At 55.0% G+C, this 16,149-nt stretch overlaps 4 protein-coding genes across 4 annotated transcripts; 1 reads left to right on the forward strand and 3 right to left on the reverse strand.

Annotated features, from left to right (window-relative positions):
• Positions 1-337: 337 nt before the first annotated feature.
• B0T26DRAFT_477004 (mitochondrial carrier domain-containing protein) lies at positions 338-1,879 on the reverse strand. Its single transcript, XM_060435243.1, has 3 exons — positions 1,268-1,879; positions 533-1,205; positions 338-445 (listed from the first exon to the last, which is right to left on the reverse strand). Exons 1-3 carry the CDS (start codon positions 1,497-1,499, stop codon positions 391-393), a joined length of 960 nt encoding a protein of 319 aa, XP_060291950.1. The 5' UTR covers positions 1,500-1,879; the 3' UTR covers positions 338-390.
• A 1,560-nt stretch (positions 1,880-3,439) lies between these two features.
• B0T26DRAFT_743984 (citrate synthase-like protein) lies at positions 3,440-5,188 on the reverse strand (the record flags this gene model as incomplete). The annotated part of the gene is made up of 6 exons (XM_060444337.1): positions 3,440-3,491; positions 3,559-3,805; positions 3,867-4,610; positions 4,670-4,863; positions 4,943-5,007; positions 5,072-5,188. 6 exons carry the CDS (start codon positions 5,186-5,188, stop codon positions 3,440-3,442), a joined length of 1,419 nt encoding a protein of 472 aa, XP_060291951.1.
• Positions 5,189-6,920: 1,732 nt separating this feature from the next.
• On the forward strand, positions 6,921-9,886 carry B0T26DRAFT_655373 (uncharacterized protein; the record flags this gene model as incomplete). The annotated part of the gene is made up of 6 exons (XM_060438620.1): positions 6,921-7,040; positions 7,123-7,368; positions 7,765-7,867; positions 7,997-9,029; positions 9,090-9,258; positions 9,320-9,886. 6 exons carry the CDS (start codon positions 6,921-6,923, stop codon positions 9,884-9,886), a joined length of 2,238 nt encoding a protein of 745 aa, XP_060291952.1.
• A 1,424-nt stretch (positions 9,887-11,310) lies between these two features.
• Positions 11,311-14,330, reverse strand: B0T26DRAFT_655413 (WD40-repeat-containing domain protein; the record flags this gene model as incomplete). Its single annotated transcript, XM_060438624.1, has 2 exons — positions 11,311-12,259; positions 12,319-14,330. The coding sequence occupies 2 exons, from the start codon at positions 14,328-14,330 to the stop codon at positions 11,311-11,313; spliced, it is 2,961 nt and encodes a 986-aa protein (XP_060291953.1).
• Between the last annotated feature and the right edge of the window lie 1,819 nt (positions 14,331-16,149).

Genomic DNA, 16,149 nt, shown 5'->3' on the forward strand with positions numbered 1-16,149 from the left:
ATTTCCTAGGCAGTACGGCAAAGTAGGGTAAGGTAGGTAGATACCTGTCTGGCCTTTATAAACCTAAGGTAGATGGCATCTCTCTCTCTCTCTCACTCACAGAGACAATCACACCCCCAAATTCAACACGGGCCCACGTGTTGGTGTAATTCTCTATCAAAGGGTACACACAACGAGCTAGACAGAGAAAAACACAAGAAGGAAAGAAACAAGAAGTTACATAAAAATCTGTTTAAAACTGGAGATCGGCTGGCACAGTATAGCATAGGTAGTAGACACAAATAGATAAAAAAGCAACTTGACCAAACCAAGCCAAGCCGAGATGAGAAAACAAGTAGTCCTGCCCTACATAGTTATCCCTCTCCCCTGAAAAACAAAAAACGCCGTCGCTTAATGCTTCGCAGTGACCTTGTCACCGGTAAGTTTCTCAACATACGTCTTTGCCCTATAGCCAGAGGAAAAAGAGTACGAGTCAGTATGGATAGATATATGTGCGAACACTGTCGGTGGACGAGACGGAAAAAAAACTCACATGTCTCCCATGGCCACCATGCACACCGTCTGCCAGACGCCCAGGCCGATGCGGGGGGTGACGCCGCGGTACAGGCCCTTGACGCCGTTGGTCTGGTAGATGTACTTGAACGTGTTGCCGACCGTCATCTTCTTGGGGCGGTTGGGGTCGTCCTTCTTGCTCTGCATCTCGACGCGGATGACCTCGATGGGCTGGTTCCAGGCCGAGAGGCCGCCGCCGAGGGCCGAGGCCGTGATCTTCTCGACGGCGCTCAGCTTTTCGCCGTCCTTCTTGCCCGTCAGGTCGCGGATTCCTTGCTCGGCTAGGCGGCTGAGGCCGAAGCGCGAGCCCCAGTTGGTCATCTGGCGGATGGCCACGGCGTTGACGCCCTTGTTGATGCCGCGGATGCCCTCACGGCGGTAGATGCCCATGAAGGTGGCCCAGGTGCCCGGCACCTTCTGGCCCGCCGCCGCCACTTTGTGCTTGGTGATCTCAACCGTCTTCATGCATGTGCAGAAGCCCATGGTGGCGTACGCCTGCGCAACACCGCCCGTCACGCCGCCCAGGATGCCGCTGCCGAAGTCGTTGGCGCCCGCCGCGCGCGCATAGTACTCGGCCTCGGACGCGACAAAGAGCAGCACGGCGCCCTTGGTCGACGCCTCGATCCAGGCCCAGGGAATCAAGCCCTGGTAGACTGCAGCGGCGCCAAATGTGTTAGAGACAGGTGGGTGATGGATGTTTATCGCAACTACTCACATCCAAAAATGCCGCCGCGGCTCCAGATGCGGCCCAGGGCCGTGCTGAAGCCGTCGCCACGGTTGGCAGCCATGGTGGTCTTGATGACCTCCAGGGGCTGGCCGAGGGTGGTGACCTCGAACATGTTGAGGCCGGCGCCGAGCAGCAAGTTGGAGAACTTGATGGGCTTCTTCTCCAGCTTGGCGGGCGGCTCGGGCGCGGGCGCCGAGACGGGGGCGATAATGGCGGACATGACGCGGCTGGTGCTGCTAGTATGGGGGCCCTGACCAAGGGAAGATGGTGCTTCGTCGCGATGTGTGCGTTGCGGGGGAAAGGGAGAAGAGAGAGGGACCGGCGGTACGAGGCTGGCTGGCTTGGGGTAGCTATGAACTGCGTAGACCAAGGAAGGCAGCGCGAACGGAGAGTACTGTGTACGGATGCGGCACAATGGAACCAATCCAATCGGCAGACGAGCGAATCAAGGGAGAGATGGAGGGAGGGACGGGATTTGGGTCGGAAGCGAGCCAGAAGTCGGAGTGCGTGCGACAGTCGAGTATAGTCGAGTATCCGTAGACGAGTAAGTCAACAAGGGGCTCCGGCTATCGTTGAAGGCGAGAGAGGCTGATGCTGATGAGATTGAGATCGGGGTTCGGGAAAGAGGTTCGGGAATCCTTTCTGCGGCCTACTGCGATGCACGTGTTAGTGTTAGCGAAGCCGAAGCTCTGTCACAGGTAGGATTTAACTGCCCAAAATGGCGAGGCCCGAAGGACAAGCCCGTCTTAGCTAAGAAGCTAGGAACCTTAGGCGGTATTGGGGGCCGCGGCCTGCGCCAGCCACCCACGCCGCCTTCGGGCGACGAGTGGAATTTGAACTTACATGCAATGCGGTGTGTTGCGCCGGTCAATGGTCAATATTCGGGTGGTTATGGGAAGTATGCGAATGTTTGAGTGTTTTTGGTTTGGTTTTGGTTGTTGCCGTTGTCTGCCTACCCAAGGTACTTGAGGTGTAGGAGGTCAGAGCTTCCTTACCAAGATTCAATCTATAGGCTGATACCAACCGATGGAGATAACCCCAGAGGTCCTCGGCGATGGGCGTTTGTAGGGACGGGCGGGACGGGAATGGGACCTCCCAAACCAGCCTCACCTCAAAAAACATCTGCCCAAAGAGGTTCTACCTCCAAGCCACTGCCTTTCGCTTCAGGCCACTAAACCCTAGCTACTTCACTGTTGGAGGGCGGGTCCGTGGACGCGCCACCGCCGCTTCTGTTCTGTTCTTTCGTTTTTTTTCCGTGCAGATTTCGTTCGTTCCCGGGCAATCCCCAACACACTACTAAAAAAAAAAGCCAGCTTCGACCTCCCCTGCTCGGTACCTCAACCACCCACTCTCGGCGCCTCAACGCAAATCGCTTGGGGAAGATCCATCTGGACAGGCGGACCGAATTTGGGGTAAATGTTGGAGAGCCGATGCCGGCACACGCCCGTCCTCCTACCCCATCTTTACCAGCCAAAAGATACATGCATTTGGTGAGAGCTTTCTGTGCAATCGACTGTCGCCATGGCATGTTTGAACTCCAAATAAGCAATTGATTACACTCACCTGGCTGAAACCATCGGCAAGTGGTCGGACTACAAGCTAGGTAGGCGTATTTGGGAGCATTGGGCCTGCATACGGAGTACGTGGCTTGCCTCCTTTAGTCTGCTGGTAGCTGTGTCGCAGGGTGGCCCCAGATGGTCCCTATGCACATCTGGGCTGACGCCGCTGACAGTGGGCCAGAGGCGAAACGATGACTCCCCGTAAAGTGCCCGAGTCACACCGAGGTTGGCAGTCTTAGGTTGGGAGCCGTCTTCGGAGTCCGACACTTGAACAATAACCCATACTCGAATACTATACCTACATCACCTGCAGACATAAAATCTGATTCTTCTGTGGTACAACCCATCTTGTCGCGCGCTAATGAAGTCGCATCTTGTTGAAAACCCCCCACTCCCACCGACTCCCAGAGACTCAGTTACGGACTCAGTAGTGTATCGTACAAAGGCAGACGGCTATTACTCCATCTATGCACACCCGCATTGTCACAATACAACCTCTTGCTGATATCCCATCCATTCTATACCGTAAATAACTGTAGCAGCCCATCCCATCGCGCCCAACCCCCTAAACTAAAACCCCCCAAGTGCAGGCCCTGGTATCTTACAGCTTCTTGCAAATCTCGATCCACTTCTGGGTAGAGAAGCTCTTGGGTCTGCATATTTGGTTAGTAAAAAGTTGCTGTGCGGCATTCTGGTTGGAAGAGCCGGGGTTAATCATACCTCTCAATGGGGGCACCAACGGCACGGTCAATGATCAACTGCGGGAGGACACCAATGGCACGCGACACGCCGAAGAGGACAGTGTAGTAGTTGGCCTCAGTCAGGCCATAGTACTGGAGAAGCACACCGGAGTGGGCATCGACGTTGGGGTAGGGGTTCTTGGTCTTGCCGTGCTCGGTGAGAACACCGGGCGCAATCTTGTAGACCTGGCTGACGAGGTTGAACATGGGGTCCTGGGGCATTTTCTCTGTGAAGTGACTGGTTAGCATTGCCGATGGTCCAAAGTAGAAATATATATAGCAACTTACCCTGCGCGAACTTGCGCTGGGCCATGTAGCGGGGGTCAGTCTTGCGGAGCACAGCGTGTCCGTAGCCGGGCACGACGCGGCCAGCATTGAGAGTAGACCAGAGGTACTTGGTGATGGCCCCGTCGCTGAGGTCGTCGCCAATGGCCTTCTTCATCTCGGTAAGCCAGTTGAGCACCTCCTGGTTGGCCAAGCCGTGCAGAGGGCCGGCAAGACCGTTGAGGCCAGCAGCCAGCGAGAGGAAGGGAGAGCTCAAGGCGCTGCCGACTAGATGTGTCGTGTGGGCGCTGACGTTGCCACCCTCGTGATCGGTGTGGATGGTGAGGTAGAGACGGAGAAGCTCAATGAAGTCGGTGTTCTCGCCAAAGCCAAGCTGGTTGGCGAAGTTGAACGAGTAGTCCTTGTCCTTCTGGACGGCGGGGACCTTGCCACCCTTGAAGACATTCTGGTAGATGCGGGCGGCGATGGTGGGGAGCTTGGCAATGAGGTCCATCGAGTCCTCGAAAGTGTAACCCCAGTACTCCTTCTTGTTGATACCCTTGGCGTAGGCGCGGGCGAACGACGACGTCTGCTCGAGAGCAGTGACGGCGATCGAGAACTGGGCCATGGGGTGGAGGTCGGACGGGCAGCGGTCGATCAGCTCCTCGACGAACTTGGGCACGTCGGACCGGGCAGCCCAGTCGGCCGACAGGTCGCGAACCTGCTGCTCAGACGGGACCTCGCCGGTCAGGAGAAGCCAGAAGAGACCTGCAAGACACGGTCAGCGGGAGCACCTAGATTGGAGTGCAGAGAGAGAAAAAACATACCTTCGGGCAGGGGCTCCTTGCCGCCGGGGGCCTTGGGGAGGAGTTCCTGGCATTCCGGAATCGTCTTGCCACGGAAGCGGATGCCTTCCTCGGCGTCGAGAACGGAGCCCTCCCATACCAGGGACTTGATACCGCGAGCACCGCCATATACCTGGTCCAGGGTGACTTTGTCGACGACCTTGGAGCCGTGCTCTCTGCGGACAGGGAGTCAGCGACGGACCAACAACAATGCCTGCAGGCGCCGCAAAGGAATGCGAGGAATTCATTTTTTACTTTCTCAGGGACTTGATCTCTTCAACCTTCTCTGGCAGGAGCTCGGCGAAGCGCTCCTTCAATGTCTGGCAGAAAGATGCACGGTCAATGGATCATGTCAGGCTACAGATGCGGAAGGACAGGTAGTACCTGAGTCTTGGAGGAGTAGCATCTCGCCGCAGTGAAAGCTGTGTTTCTGGCGGCGAAAGAAGGGGCCTTGAGGGAAACTCGCAGGGTGGAAGAGCTGAGGCGCATAGCAGTAGCCATGATTGGTATCTTGATGTGAGGTACGGGAGGGAGTGAAGATGCAGGAGTGAAGACGGGGAAGAATTAAAAGGTTGGAGCGATGTTAAAGATGGTAGCCGGAGCTAGAAAAAAAAAAGCGCAGCGACGGGGAAAATCAATTCAATGAGCATTGGCTCCGGAGAGCCGTGAGCATGGGGGGTTGCAGCGGATGGGACCGGGGTCTCGGGCATGCTCGTTCAATTTTTTTTTTCAGGGCGTTAACGGTCAGCGATGCATCTAAAAGGCTATTCCAGAGGTAAGGTATTTCCTCTCAAAAACTGCCGATAATATCCGGGTCTTGCCACATCCCATGAGATGACCGCGTCCTGGGTGATCTGAGGAGCTATTATTTTGTATTCCCGTTCCGTATGTACAGCACAGCACACTGAACGCGTTCCATTTCCGAAGAGGCGTTGTGGTGGGAGCATGCGCCAAACTGGAATTCAATGCGTTGACGTCACGACGCTAGTAACTTTTGTAATCCCAGCGCAGGCAAGATACCCGACCTTTTTCCTAAATGCATCCGTAAAACCCCAGTGACATCAAAAGAATGAAGAGGTTCCCTTCTTCGTCTCGGGCCATTGAGAATTGATACTGGGAGTAAGAATGCGTTAATTGGGGCGAGTATATCACTCAAAGAAGGGTCTTGCTCCGGACCATGCCGGCTATAGTCTGAGCAAGGGACTTGTTTTCAAATTGCTCTGCGCCAAATTCAATGGATGGAACTGTCTCGCTTGTTCGTAAGGGTACCTGTCCTTTAGGGTGCGGGTGGACTTGAGAGTGAAGAGGGAGACCCGCTTGTTGGAAAGACCCACCTGGTGGTCGTCTCAAATGGTGCCTTTCTGCCTTGTTGCCTGACAGCTGTCCATGTTGGTGCCTTGCTGCCTAGGTCTCGGTTTGTCAGGCCAGGTTAAAACCCCAAACTGGGCTGGGGCCGCCGCCCGCCCAAACCATTATAAACTCACGCAGAAGTCCTGGCTTCCCCGCCTCCTCTTTCCCACCACTTCCACTCCGCCAAACGGAATCGTTCTCGTATTCCAGCATCCTAATCTCGCCCAATCCATCGAGGTTCCCCATACCAAAATCAGTACACGACCTCATCAATTCCAGTCTCCCAGTAGCCTCAGTATATTTTTTGCTGCTCCTTGAAAAGGCCGATTCGGTGCGGGTGCAAGAGGGGAAAAATAAGAGGAGACGGGAACCTAGGAAAGCGAAGAGGCAGAATCTTCTCAGCCTCAGATCAATCACAGGATTCATTCAGTCGTGGGCGCGCAGCCGAGGTCAAGAGCAACATCGTATTCAACGTATTCCCGCGCGCAACCGTCTCGCGCGCTGTCAGCACCTTCTTTACCTGGTTTGCAAACAAAGGCGCGAAGTCGTCTCCCTACAGGTTGCGCTCTCGGTGCATTTGCGCGCGCGCAGACATTGAGGCTTCGTAACCAGTTGGTCGTGGGTCTTCGTGGGGTGGTGCAGAAAGAGGATTGACGAAGGGCTTTCCTGGGCCCGAAGCAAAGCAAAGCAAACCGGACTCTGTGCTTGATCTGTGACCTAGGAGCATAGCATGGCATAGGTGACACATCGGCCTGCCACTGCCACTTGCCACTCTGCCGCGTATCGTATTGCACGCGCGTGCACAGAACAGAAACTAGGCTCTTACCCGGTCGCCATATCTTCACTTCCTCAGCTGGTGGTCACCTCCGAAGGCGCACCCATCATGTCGTCTGCCGTAGCAGAACTAGAAGCCGGGCTGCAGGGCATGCTCGCACTGAAGCCCCCCGGAGTATCGGGATCGCGAATCACAAATATTACTGCACTATGCGTCGCCAACGTCCAGGTAAGCCTGCAGACGCACGCCGTCCGCCCCGCCTTCGCCGGCGAGGCCGCCTAGGGCCGAGCTAACCGCGTGTCTCTTCTAGTCCGAGTCGGTTCTTATACAGAAGATCTTCACCCATTTTAAGAGAACCCCTGGTACGCACAAACTGGGAGTGCTCTACGTCGTAGACTCTGTAACACGAAAGTGGATGGACCAGGCCAAGGCCCAAGGGCAGCCCATAGGCATGTCCGCACAGGACGGGACATTTGCAGCCGGCGTGTATCGAGTGACTGAACTGATGCCCATGTTGATGAACGACATCATCGTGACGGCACCAGAGGATCAAAAGGTACGCAAAGAACAAGGCTCTGGACGCCATCTATCATATATGTCCGACCACCAGCCAGCCCGTCAGCCAGCCAGCTCAGCCAGCCCGCTCAGCACGGCTAGCAATTGCCTCGCGAGGTGAGAGCTGCCGGCAAGAGTGTCGCTGTTGCCGGGCGCCGTAGCTTGCCTCTTGAAGTGCGGTCGGTCGTCAGCAACACTTCTAGGCAGGCTAGACATGCTGCTGTTGCGGTGCTGCTGCTGCTGCTGCTGCTGCTGCTGCTGCTGCTGCTGCTGCTGCTGCTGCTGAGCAAGCGGCCCATCTGTTGACCTTTTCTTTTTGTCATATTTTCTCTGCAAACACACGCGGACATTCACTGTCTAGATGGGCACAAACACTCACATGAACGTCTGCTTGTAGGAGAAGATTAAGAAACTCGTCGATATATGGGATAAGGGCCAGACATTCCCTCCTTCCATGGTTAACTCGTTCAAGGAGAAACTCAGTGCTCCGCGACCACAAAGTAGGTTCATCCCCAATATGGCAGGCAGAGAGATCTGCGGCTTTGTTTGCAAAACGTTGCGGTCCGGTCTGGTCTAAAAAGACGGACAATGAAATGCTCAATTGCTCTAACTGTGCCGCCTACCCATAGATGACTCGACAACACCGCCGGGCAGCCCGCCGCCCAACTTACTAGGAACCCTAGCCTCGGGTTCAGCAAGGCTAGCTGCGCCGCCACCGCCGCCGCCGGCAATGCCCAACATCATGGAGACGCTTGCAAACATTGCGCGGCAGAACGCGACAACAGCGCAGAGTAATCCCTCCCTAAGTGCTCCGGCCCCGGTTTCCGCTCACCATAACCCCATGTTCAGTCCTGTTGGTGGTCTGCCCAGTAATGGCGCGTTGCAGCGCGCCCAACAAGTGCCCGTACAAACGCTGCCTCAGCCTGGCATGCCGTTCCTGCCCACGTCTCAACCAGCTGTCCAGCCTGTAAACGTGCCCTCAGCCTTGAATTATGCGTTTCCGCCGCCCCCACAGGCTCCAGCCGCGCCGGCTCCGGCTCTGCTCAATGGTGGTGCAAGTAATCCGGCGGCCGCATTTAATCCGACCAATCCGACGGTCCAGCTCGTCGCCGCACTCGTGGCCCAGGGTATGCCTATTGACAAGATCACATCCGTAATCCAGATGATGGGTCAGGGCGGCGCAGCACCCGCGGCTCCGCTGCAGCAGGTAGCCCAGCCCGCACAAGCTCCCTACGGAGGACCATCATCTGCATCAGGCCAGGCTCCTTGGGAGACTCCGAGAGCAGATGACCCGCGTGACCGCAATGGCTTCCATGACGGCCTGAGATCGCCGAACCGCCCCCGTGGCCGTTCCCGGTCCCGGTCCCCCCGAGGCTGGGATGTTCATGCATCGCCTCGCGGACGTGGGAATGATCGTGGCTTTGAATATGGACGTGTGCCTTCGCCAACTGGCCGACCACGGCCCGACGAGAGAGAGCGGGACCGCGGCAGAGGCGGACGCATGCCCGAGTACCGGCAGCGATCTCCTCCCGGCCGCCGTGCCCAGAGCCCCCCTGCCCGGGGAGAGGCGGTCCCCGAGGAAAAGTGGGTCGACTATGACACCAGCATCCCCAGTGGCTGCATCAAGGTTTATAGCCGCACGCTCTTTGTCGGCGGTGTAACGTGAGTGGCAGCGTTCTGGCTCTCCTTGCTCGATTCTTGTGGCTAACGTGCGCGTCTTAGTTGCTCGGACAATGAACTCCGCCAGATCTTCGACCGCTTCGGACAGGTCCAGACGTGCATCGTGAACAAGGATAAGCGCCACGCCTTTGTCAAGATGTTCTACCGCAAGGACGCCGAGGCCGCCAAAAACGCCATGGAGGGCCAGCGGAACCAAGACCTCCAGCTTCGGGTACGTGTTTCGTCCCTTCATGTGTTTGTGTTTGTGTACAATGTAGCTAACTGGATAGAAGACGAGATGGGGCGTCGGCTTTGGCCCACGCGACTGCAGCGACTACCAAAGCGGCATAAGCATCATTCCCATCACGAAGCTCACAGACGCCGACCGGAAATGGATGCTCACCGCCCCATACGGCGGCAGCGGTGGCCGTCCCATACAAACAGGCCTTTCAGTCGAAGAGCCCGACATCGAAATCGGCGCCGGCGTCTCCTCCAAAGCCATCAGCAGGCGCATGCAGACCGACAAGGGCGGTAACCACGGGCCCAAGTCAAGCCGGCGAGACGACGACGCAGGGCCTAGCCCTGACGGCCAAGGCAACGATCTCGCTAACTCCCACGACCGCGGTGAGCGTGTCGAGCGCGGAGGCGGTAGTGGAGGCGGCGGCGGCCGTTGGCGTCACGGCCGCGACAGGCATCGGAACCACAGCGGCCACAACGGAGACGGCAGACGGGATGATCGAAACGACAGGATGGGTGGCAATGACGACCCGATCGTCATGGATCTTCCCGCCGGCATCACTATGGGGCCAAATGGGATCAACTATCCGCCCAACTTTGCCTTTGGCACAGCCAGCCATTAGTGTCGGTCAATCTCTCCAGGATATTGCTACTATTAGCGCCCAGCACCTTGAAGGAAGTCTAACCAAGAAAACTAACAACGCACATCTGGGCTGCTCTCGGGATAAAAAGTGCCCGAGCCGCCTAAAATTTACGACCCATCCCTTGCTGAAAACTCAGCTTCTCGCTAAAAACTCTCGAGGGGGCAACACAGGATAAATTATATGTATTCTGCCCCTTTATACACCCTAGCAATGAGCCATTATCGGTATATTTATACAGCTGCCGAGTGGGGCTATGGGCCCGGCTCTGAGGTATGTAGCGGAAACAGATTAGTTGCTGTCGCTGCCCAGCAGAGGCGGACGTACTGGCATTTGTGTGAGAGGAGAGTCATGGGTCAAGTCCAAATGTAGGCCATGATAGCAAGGGCGGCAACGGAGGGTGCATGGAATGAATGCATGGGATGCAGCGACGGGGTCAGGCATTTTTTTTTGGCATGGGCAGGCGTTTTATGGAATGGACATTGACCAGGGAACCGGTTGGGAGGGAGGGCGGTCATCCCCTTTGCTAACTAACCTACCCACGATACGTATCTTTCACTTCCTTGTCCCTCCCCTTTTTTTCGTCTCTTCTTCTGTATTCTTCCAGTACTTATTTTATTTGTTCTTTTGCCGCCCGGCCTGGCTGTGTATACGAGGAGAGGAGGTTACTGCACTGTTCCCTTGGCTAGGGGTCGATGGATGGCATGGTATGGTGGTAAATTACCTAGGCGGGTGGGTGGGTGGTGGGTGAGGAAGCGTACATACATGACTTACTTTACTTGACTTGGCGCCTCATCAAACGAGCAAAATGACTGCTTGCATGCATGCATACGCAGGCAAAGAAGCAATTACACTTCTATTTACAACCGTTTCGTTCTCTCTTACCTTTGCGTCTCGTGTGTTGTGATTTGTGGCGTGGCTGAAGGGGTACCTAGTTAGTGTCTTTTTTCTCAAATAAGTAACTTGTTTTCAATGGGCGTTTCAATCCTTAGATAGTTAGTTCCTATCAGTTTGAATGGGATTTGAAAAACTTTACGTGAAAGAGTCTATTATCTATATCATCTACCTTACCTAAGTATGTAGTAGAACTCTGAGGGATGAGGTCCTAGTTCAACGAGCCTTGGTCTTGGGATTTAATCCTTACTCCTTTCCGTGACCTCCAGATGACAAAATATCCCCCGATATACCTTACAAAAAAAAGCGAACAGAACATGCACGCATGCGCCTGCTGCAGCGCTGGAACATAGACAGCCAGCCAATGGATTACAGCATCGAAAGATCATATATCCCCAACTCGCTCCACTCTAAACTATTACAGAATCCTCATCGCCCGCCTGCTAATACACCATGGAGTAAATCTATAACACCCCCCCACCCCCCCCAAATAAATACGAACAGAAAAACTCCTAGAACTCGTCCTCGCTAAGCGGAGCATCATCATCATAGTCAAAGACATAGTCCGGGTTCATTAGCTCGTCAAGATCGACCCCCGCGCTTTCGAGATCGCGCCGCGTCGGCTCGTCCAAGCCGTCGACGTCGAGATCCAGCATAGTATTGTCGAGGTGTAAGCGGGCGAGATCTGGCTTCTCTGGCACGGGCCGTAGCGCCAAAAGAACACCTTTGTGTCGACTCTCACAGGGCGCCCTGAGATCCTCCTGTTGACGGACTCCCCAGCCAGCCAGCAGCGGCTGAGTGGGGTCTCCCTCGAGATGTGCCTCGGCCCTGAACATACCGGTCTCGGCATAGCGGGGGCCTTGCACAACGCCAATCGTGGGATCTGAGTGGCGCTCTAGCTGCTGGCTCTCAAGGTAGACTTTCGCCCTCGACCAGCCGGTTTCTAGATGTATAGGGTTACCGGCGGCGTCAAAAGCGGGCGGCGCAGGGTCTGGGTGCAAAATTACCGGCGTAAGCCGTCTGACTGTCCTTGCTCTGTTGTTGGGCGACTGGACTTTCATAAAGGGCGCCGGGGTCTGCTCCTCATCGTCAAGCGATAGCATAAACACACGGCCAGTAGCGTCGCCGACCACCAGCCTCTTCCGGTCAGGTGAGAACATGCCGCAAGAAATGGGGCCTGAGGCCTCGAGAAGGTCACGGACTAGTGGTTTCTTGAGAGACCGTATATTCCACACTTTGACAACGCCATCTGACGAGCCCGTATAGAATCGATCCGGGGTAGTGCCCCAGGCAGTGAACTTGACACCAACGTCTTCTTGCTCCCTCTCTCCTGTATAGCTGTCGATAGGGTGGCCATGGCGTAGGGTGTGGGTGGGCTTATCACCCAAGGCTGTATCCCATACGTACGTGTTCCCATCGGTGCAACCAGCAGTAACGTAGCAAGACTGCGGACCATTCGGCCTGCAATGAGATTGTTAGCAATGGGAAAACTCGTGGGAAGCGGGAATGGGCTTGCTTACATGATTGTCAGCTCATTGATATCGATGGCTGTGCAGTCAAGCGTCTTGACAGAGCTGAATGCCTTCCCCTGAAGCTCGGCAACCTCTGATTTGCAAAAGACACGGATCTGAGTGCGAATGCGCGGGTCAACTTCCAAGCCTAGCGGCGAGGTAGCCGCAATGAAGCAATCCTGGGTAGGGTGCCACAAAACCTCGAAAATGTTCGACGTAGTGGCCGACATCACTCGCCACCGCTCGCCCGTCAAGCCATTCCATAAACAGAGTTCGCCAGTATTCAGGCGATCCTCCGGGATATCACTATCGTCCATCGTCCGGCTTCGGGGCGAGTACCCGACGAGCAGGAGGTGCCTGGTATCTGGGGACAGGCCCCACTGCATGGTGGCCGGAAAATATGCCCACTTCTCAGTTGACACGGCAGTGCCTTCCGCGTCTGTAACTCTCGAGCATGAGTACGACCGGAAAGCGCTCGTGGATATATCGTCGTCATTGATCCAGTAGATACGGACCGCGTCGGCCGCCACATCGGCAGCTGTTGCCACTAGGCCAGACTCGTGCTTGGAAGCGGCGACGAAATTCACGTTGCCGTTGTGCGCCCATTCGCCAGTCAAGCCCATAGAGGACCCTGATTTGTCCACGCTCCAGATCTTAACCGTACGGTCAAAGCCTGAGGTGAAGGCTCGATCATGAATAGCGTCGTAGTCCGAAGATACAACTGACGAGTAGAGCCAGGGATCCTGGCTTTCCCTCATCGCAGCGGTCGAGTTCTCGCCCTCGGGGACGACAGGACGAACGACACGGTGGTGGGGGAAGGCTCGTAAAGTGCCTTTGCTACAAGCGCCAAGGGCGAGGTTGCCCGGCTTGTTGTATTGCTGATTGTGTGCGTCCGAGTGCTCCGTTGTGCCGCAAACGAAATTATCGTTTGAAACCCACGTTATTGTCGCGATGTCTCCAGCACAATCTGTCCATTCGAGCCGGAGCTCTAGGGAATCCTCAAGACACTTCATAAATTCATTCTTCAAATCGAGAAGGCGGCCCCGTTGGCCTGAGATCTCCCTCGCAAAGAGCAGAGAATGTGTACGGGTAGAGCGCACAAAGGACCCGGCTTGATCGTAATCGTCTCTTTGCAAAGATAGGATCGCCGGCTCCTTGGCGGTCTTAGAGTTGATGGCATCCCGTATAAACCTTGCAATATCCCTCTTATCCCGATGAGGCAGTTTGTTCGACCTGGCAACTGCACTCGCAATCTTTTGGGCATGGGTGAAATTTTTACCTAACACCTTTGCCAAGTCCTTCTTGACCTCTTTCTTGTTAGCAGGGAGCTTGAGGATTTGACGAGCTACGGTTCGTAGGTTTTCGACCTCATCGGGGCTGAAATCGACGTGGATTACCACAGGTCGGGACAACTTCTCGAGCTCCCCAAGCTCATTGACCTCCTCCTGGTTCAGACGTAGCAAGCTTTGAGTGCCGGCTAACAAGGTTTCCCTAATCTCCGCCTGAAGATATGGCCTACGAGCACTCGAAAACCACTGGAAGGCTGTCTGGCCTTTGCCGCGACAATCGTCCCTTGGGCCGCTGCTACCTCGCCACAGTGAAGCGTGAGCCCGGCTGCGGAAATTCTGCGGTAACGTGGCAAGCGTTGCCCAATTCTTAACCGAAGCTCGCGGAGTTCTAGGCCCAAGATTCCTAATCACGGCAGGAGCGGGTTTGATAGTGCTGTAAGGCTGCTTTTCAGAAGATGGCGCCGCAGTCGCCAGGACAAGCGCCGGTGGAGGTACCGGAGCACACGCCAGGGGCGCGGGACTGCTCGCGGCAAGCCCCCGAGGCACTTCGTCATCGTCGTCATCACTGATGACTATGACCGTGAGGTTAGATTTGTTCACGGTGGTGTGTCCTGACGGACGGAGCCCCGAGGTTTCCTTGCTTTTAAAGGCTGAAACTCTAGCTGGGCCGGGAGGGACTGCTGGTGGAGGGATTGGTGAGTGCGAGTATCGTAGAGCCGGCAATGGCGACATACCATTTGCCACAGGGAAGGGCCGGTTGTTTGCAACGAAGGGCGGAGCAGCCGGCCGGTGAGGGACTTGCGGAGTTGGGACTGGAGCCTTAAAAGATCGCTGATAAAAAGTAGGCGAAACTCGGTGAGGAGGCGGCTCGGGGTACGCTTTATGTTCCTAATATGCTGCCACGTTAGTGATGAGACCACGAGATATCTATAACATACACAGGCAGGGCTGGAAAATCATCAGCGTACGGGGAGTTTTGCCAAATTTTGAACATCCCACTCTATTCGATCGGATACGTATTTTTCAAATTGTTTACTGATTTTCCCACGTCCGAGTTTGAACATGGCATTAAATGTAGGGTCGAGTATCGTGTCGATGACCTGTGGGGGAAGTAAGGCAAGTGGTAAGCATGGTAAAGGAAAGAAGCCACGAAGGAGCGGAGGACAACGGAACAGGGCGCGACAAGTTGAAGCAGAACGACATGATTTCGGAGGGGGAGGAGTACGAAAAGAGGGTGCTCTTACCTTTCTGCCAATCGCCTGCGTGTTGAGCACGCCCGGCGGCAGCTTGGCCAGCTCTCGGTCGACATGGGTGAAGACCTGCGTCCTCAGACAATGCATCAATTCGTCGTACTCCATATTCTCGGTACGAACTTGCTCTTTGGTGAGTACGAAAGCCGCGTCGAATTGTGGTTGCTCGCTGAGCCGAGGCCGTTTGGCGGGCGGTTCTTGGCTGTCATCGGTGCCAGGCCTAGAAAATCCATTGATCAGTAACCGCCTCGATGTGGGGCTGGTGTACTTGTGATTGTGGTGCAGGCGCGAATAGGCAGAGGAAGGAGATCGGAGAGGTTGGATATGGGAAGTAGGGGTATAGATGTCGTCGTCGTGGCCGTAGCCATTGCTCGGCGTCCTAGCTGTAGCTATAGCCGTAGCTATAGCTGTCGCTGTCGCTGTCGTGGGCAGAGTTACGCGTAGGGACCCGGACCCGGACTGGGACAAGGGATCATGGGTAGGGCGAACAGCACGAAGCTGAGGCGGCACGCGAGGAAAGGCCAGGCAGGTATCGACGGTGGTGGGGGTGGGCTACCGCGACACGCATCACGGTAGGATAGCCAGGTAAGGTATCCAACCAAAACGCGCTTAGGGATTATACCTTACGTACCTTGGTTCCATCGTGGTCGCGTTAGAAGGTGGCCATGCACCGTGTAATTAGAAGGTTAAGTAAGGGAAGAAGGCTAAATCTAGGCCTACAAAGAGGCGGACCCATTGCAAGCTATGCATTTAAACGTAGTTTAGGTAAGCTTGGTCATTTTGGAATTAAAATACTTTAAGCTTCAAGAAAGTTAATAATATTAATAAAAATAATTTCTTTCTATTTTATTATAGTCAATTTTTAATTCTTTTAGTATTACCCAACGCTAGTATTTTTTTATATAAATTTAGCCTATTTTAAACGGCCTTCTTACGTAGTAGTAGAAAGTAGCTCTTTTGTATCATTCTTGATCTTCACAAACGTCTATTCTCTAACGCTCTCTAAAGAAGTATAGAGCTCATAGGAGTACTTCGTACTGCCTTTTACAACTTGCCTTTTACAACCTGGCCCAAAGTATGGAGCGCTGGCTCACAGTACGGTGTTGGGGTTATGCTTCTCGTATCAATAGTGGCCACAGAAGCTGACCAATCACATTAATGCATGCACGCGATCGATTAGATCTGCTTGCTCGCCACATCTCAGAAAGCTCAGACGGCATTTGACGTCGCATAAGTGCACATTAGACGCTACAAGCCTCCTGATGCCTGATTGTGCTATGGAGAGTGCAATGCAGGGTCAC

This window comes from Lasiosphaeria miniovina (genome assembly GCF_030549165.1).
Source record: "Lasiosphaeria miniovina strain SMH2392-1A chromosome Unknown B0T26scaffold_7, whole genome shotgun sequence".
Taxonomy (NCBI): Eukaryota; Fungi; Ascomycota; class Sordariomycetes; order Sordariales; family Lasiosphaeriaceae; genus Lasiosphaeria; species Lasiosphaeria miniovina.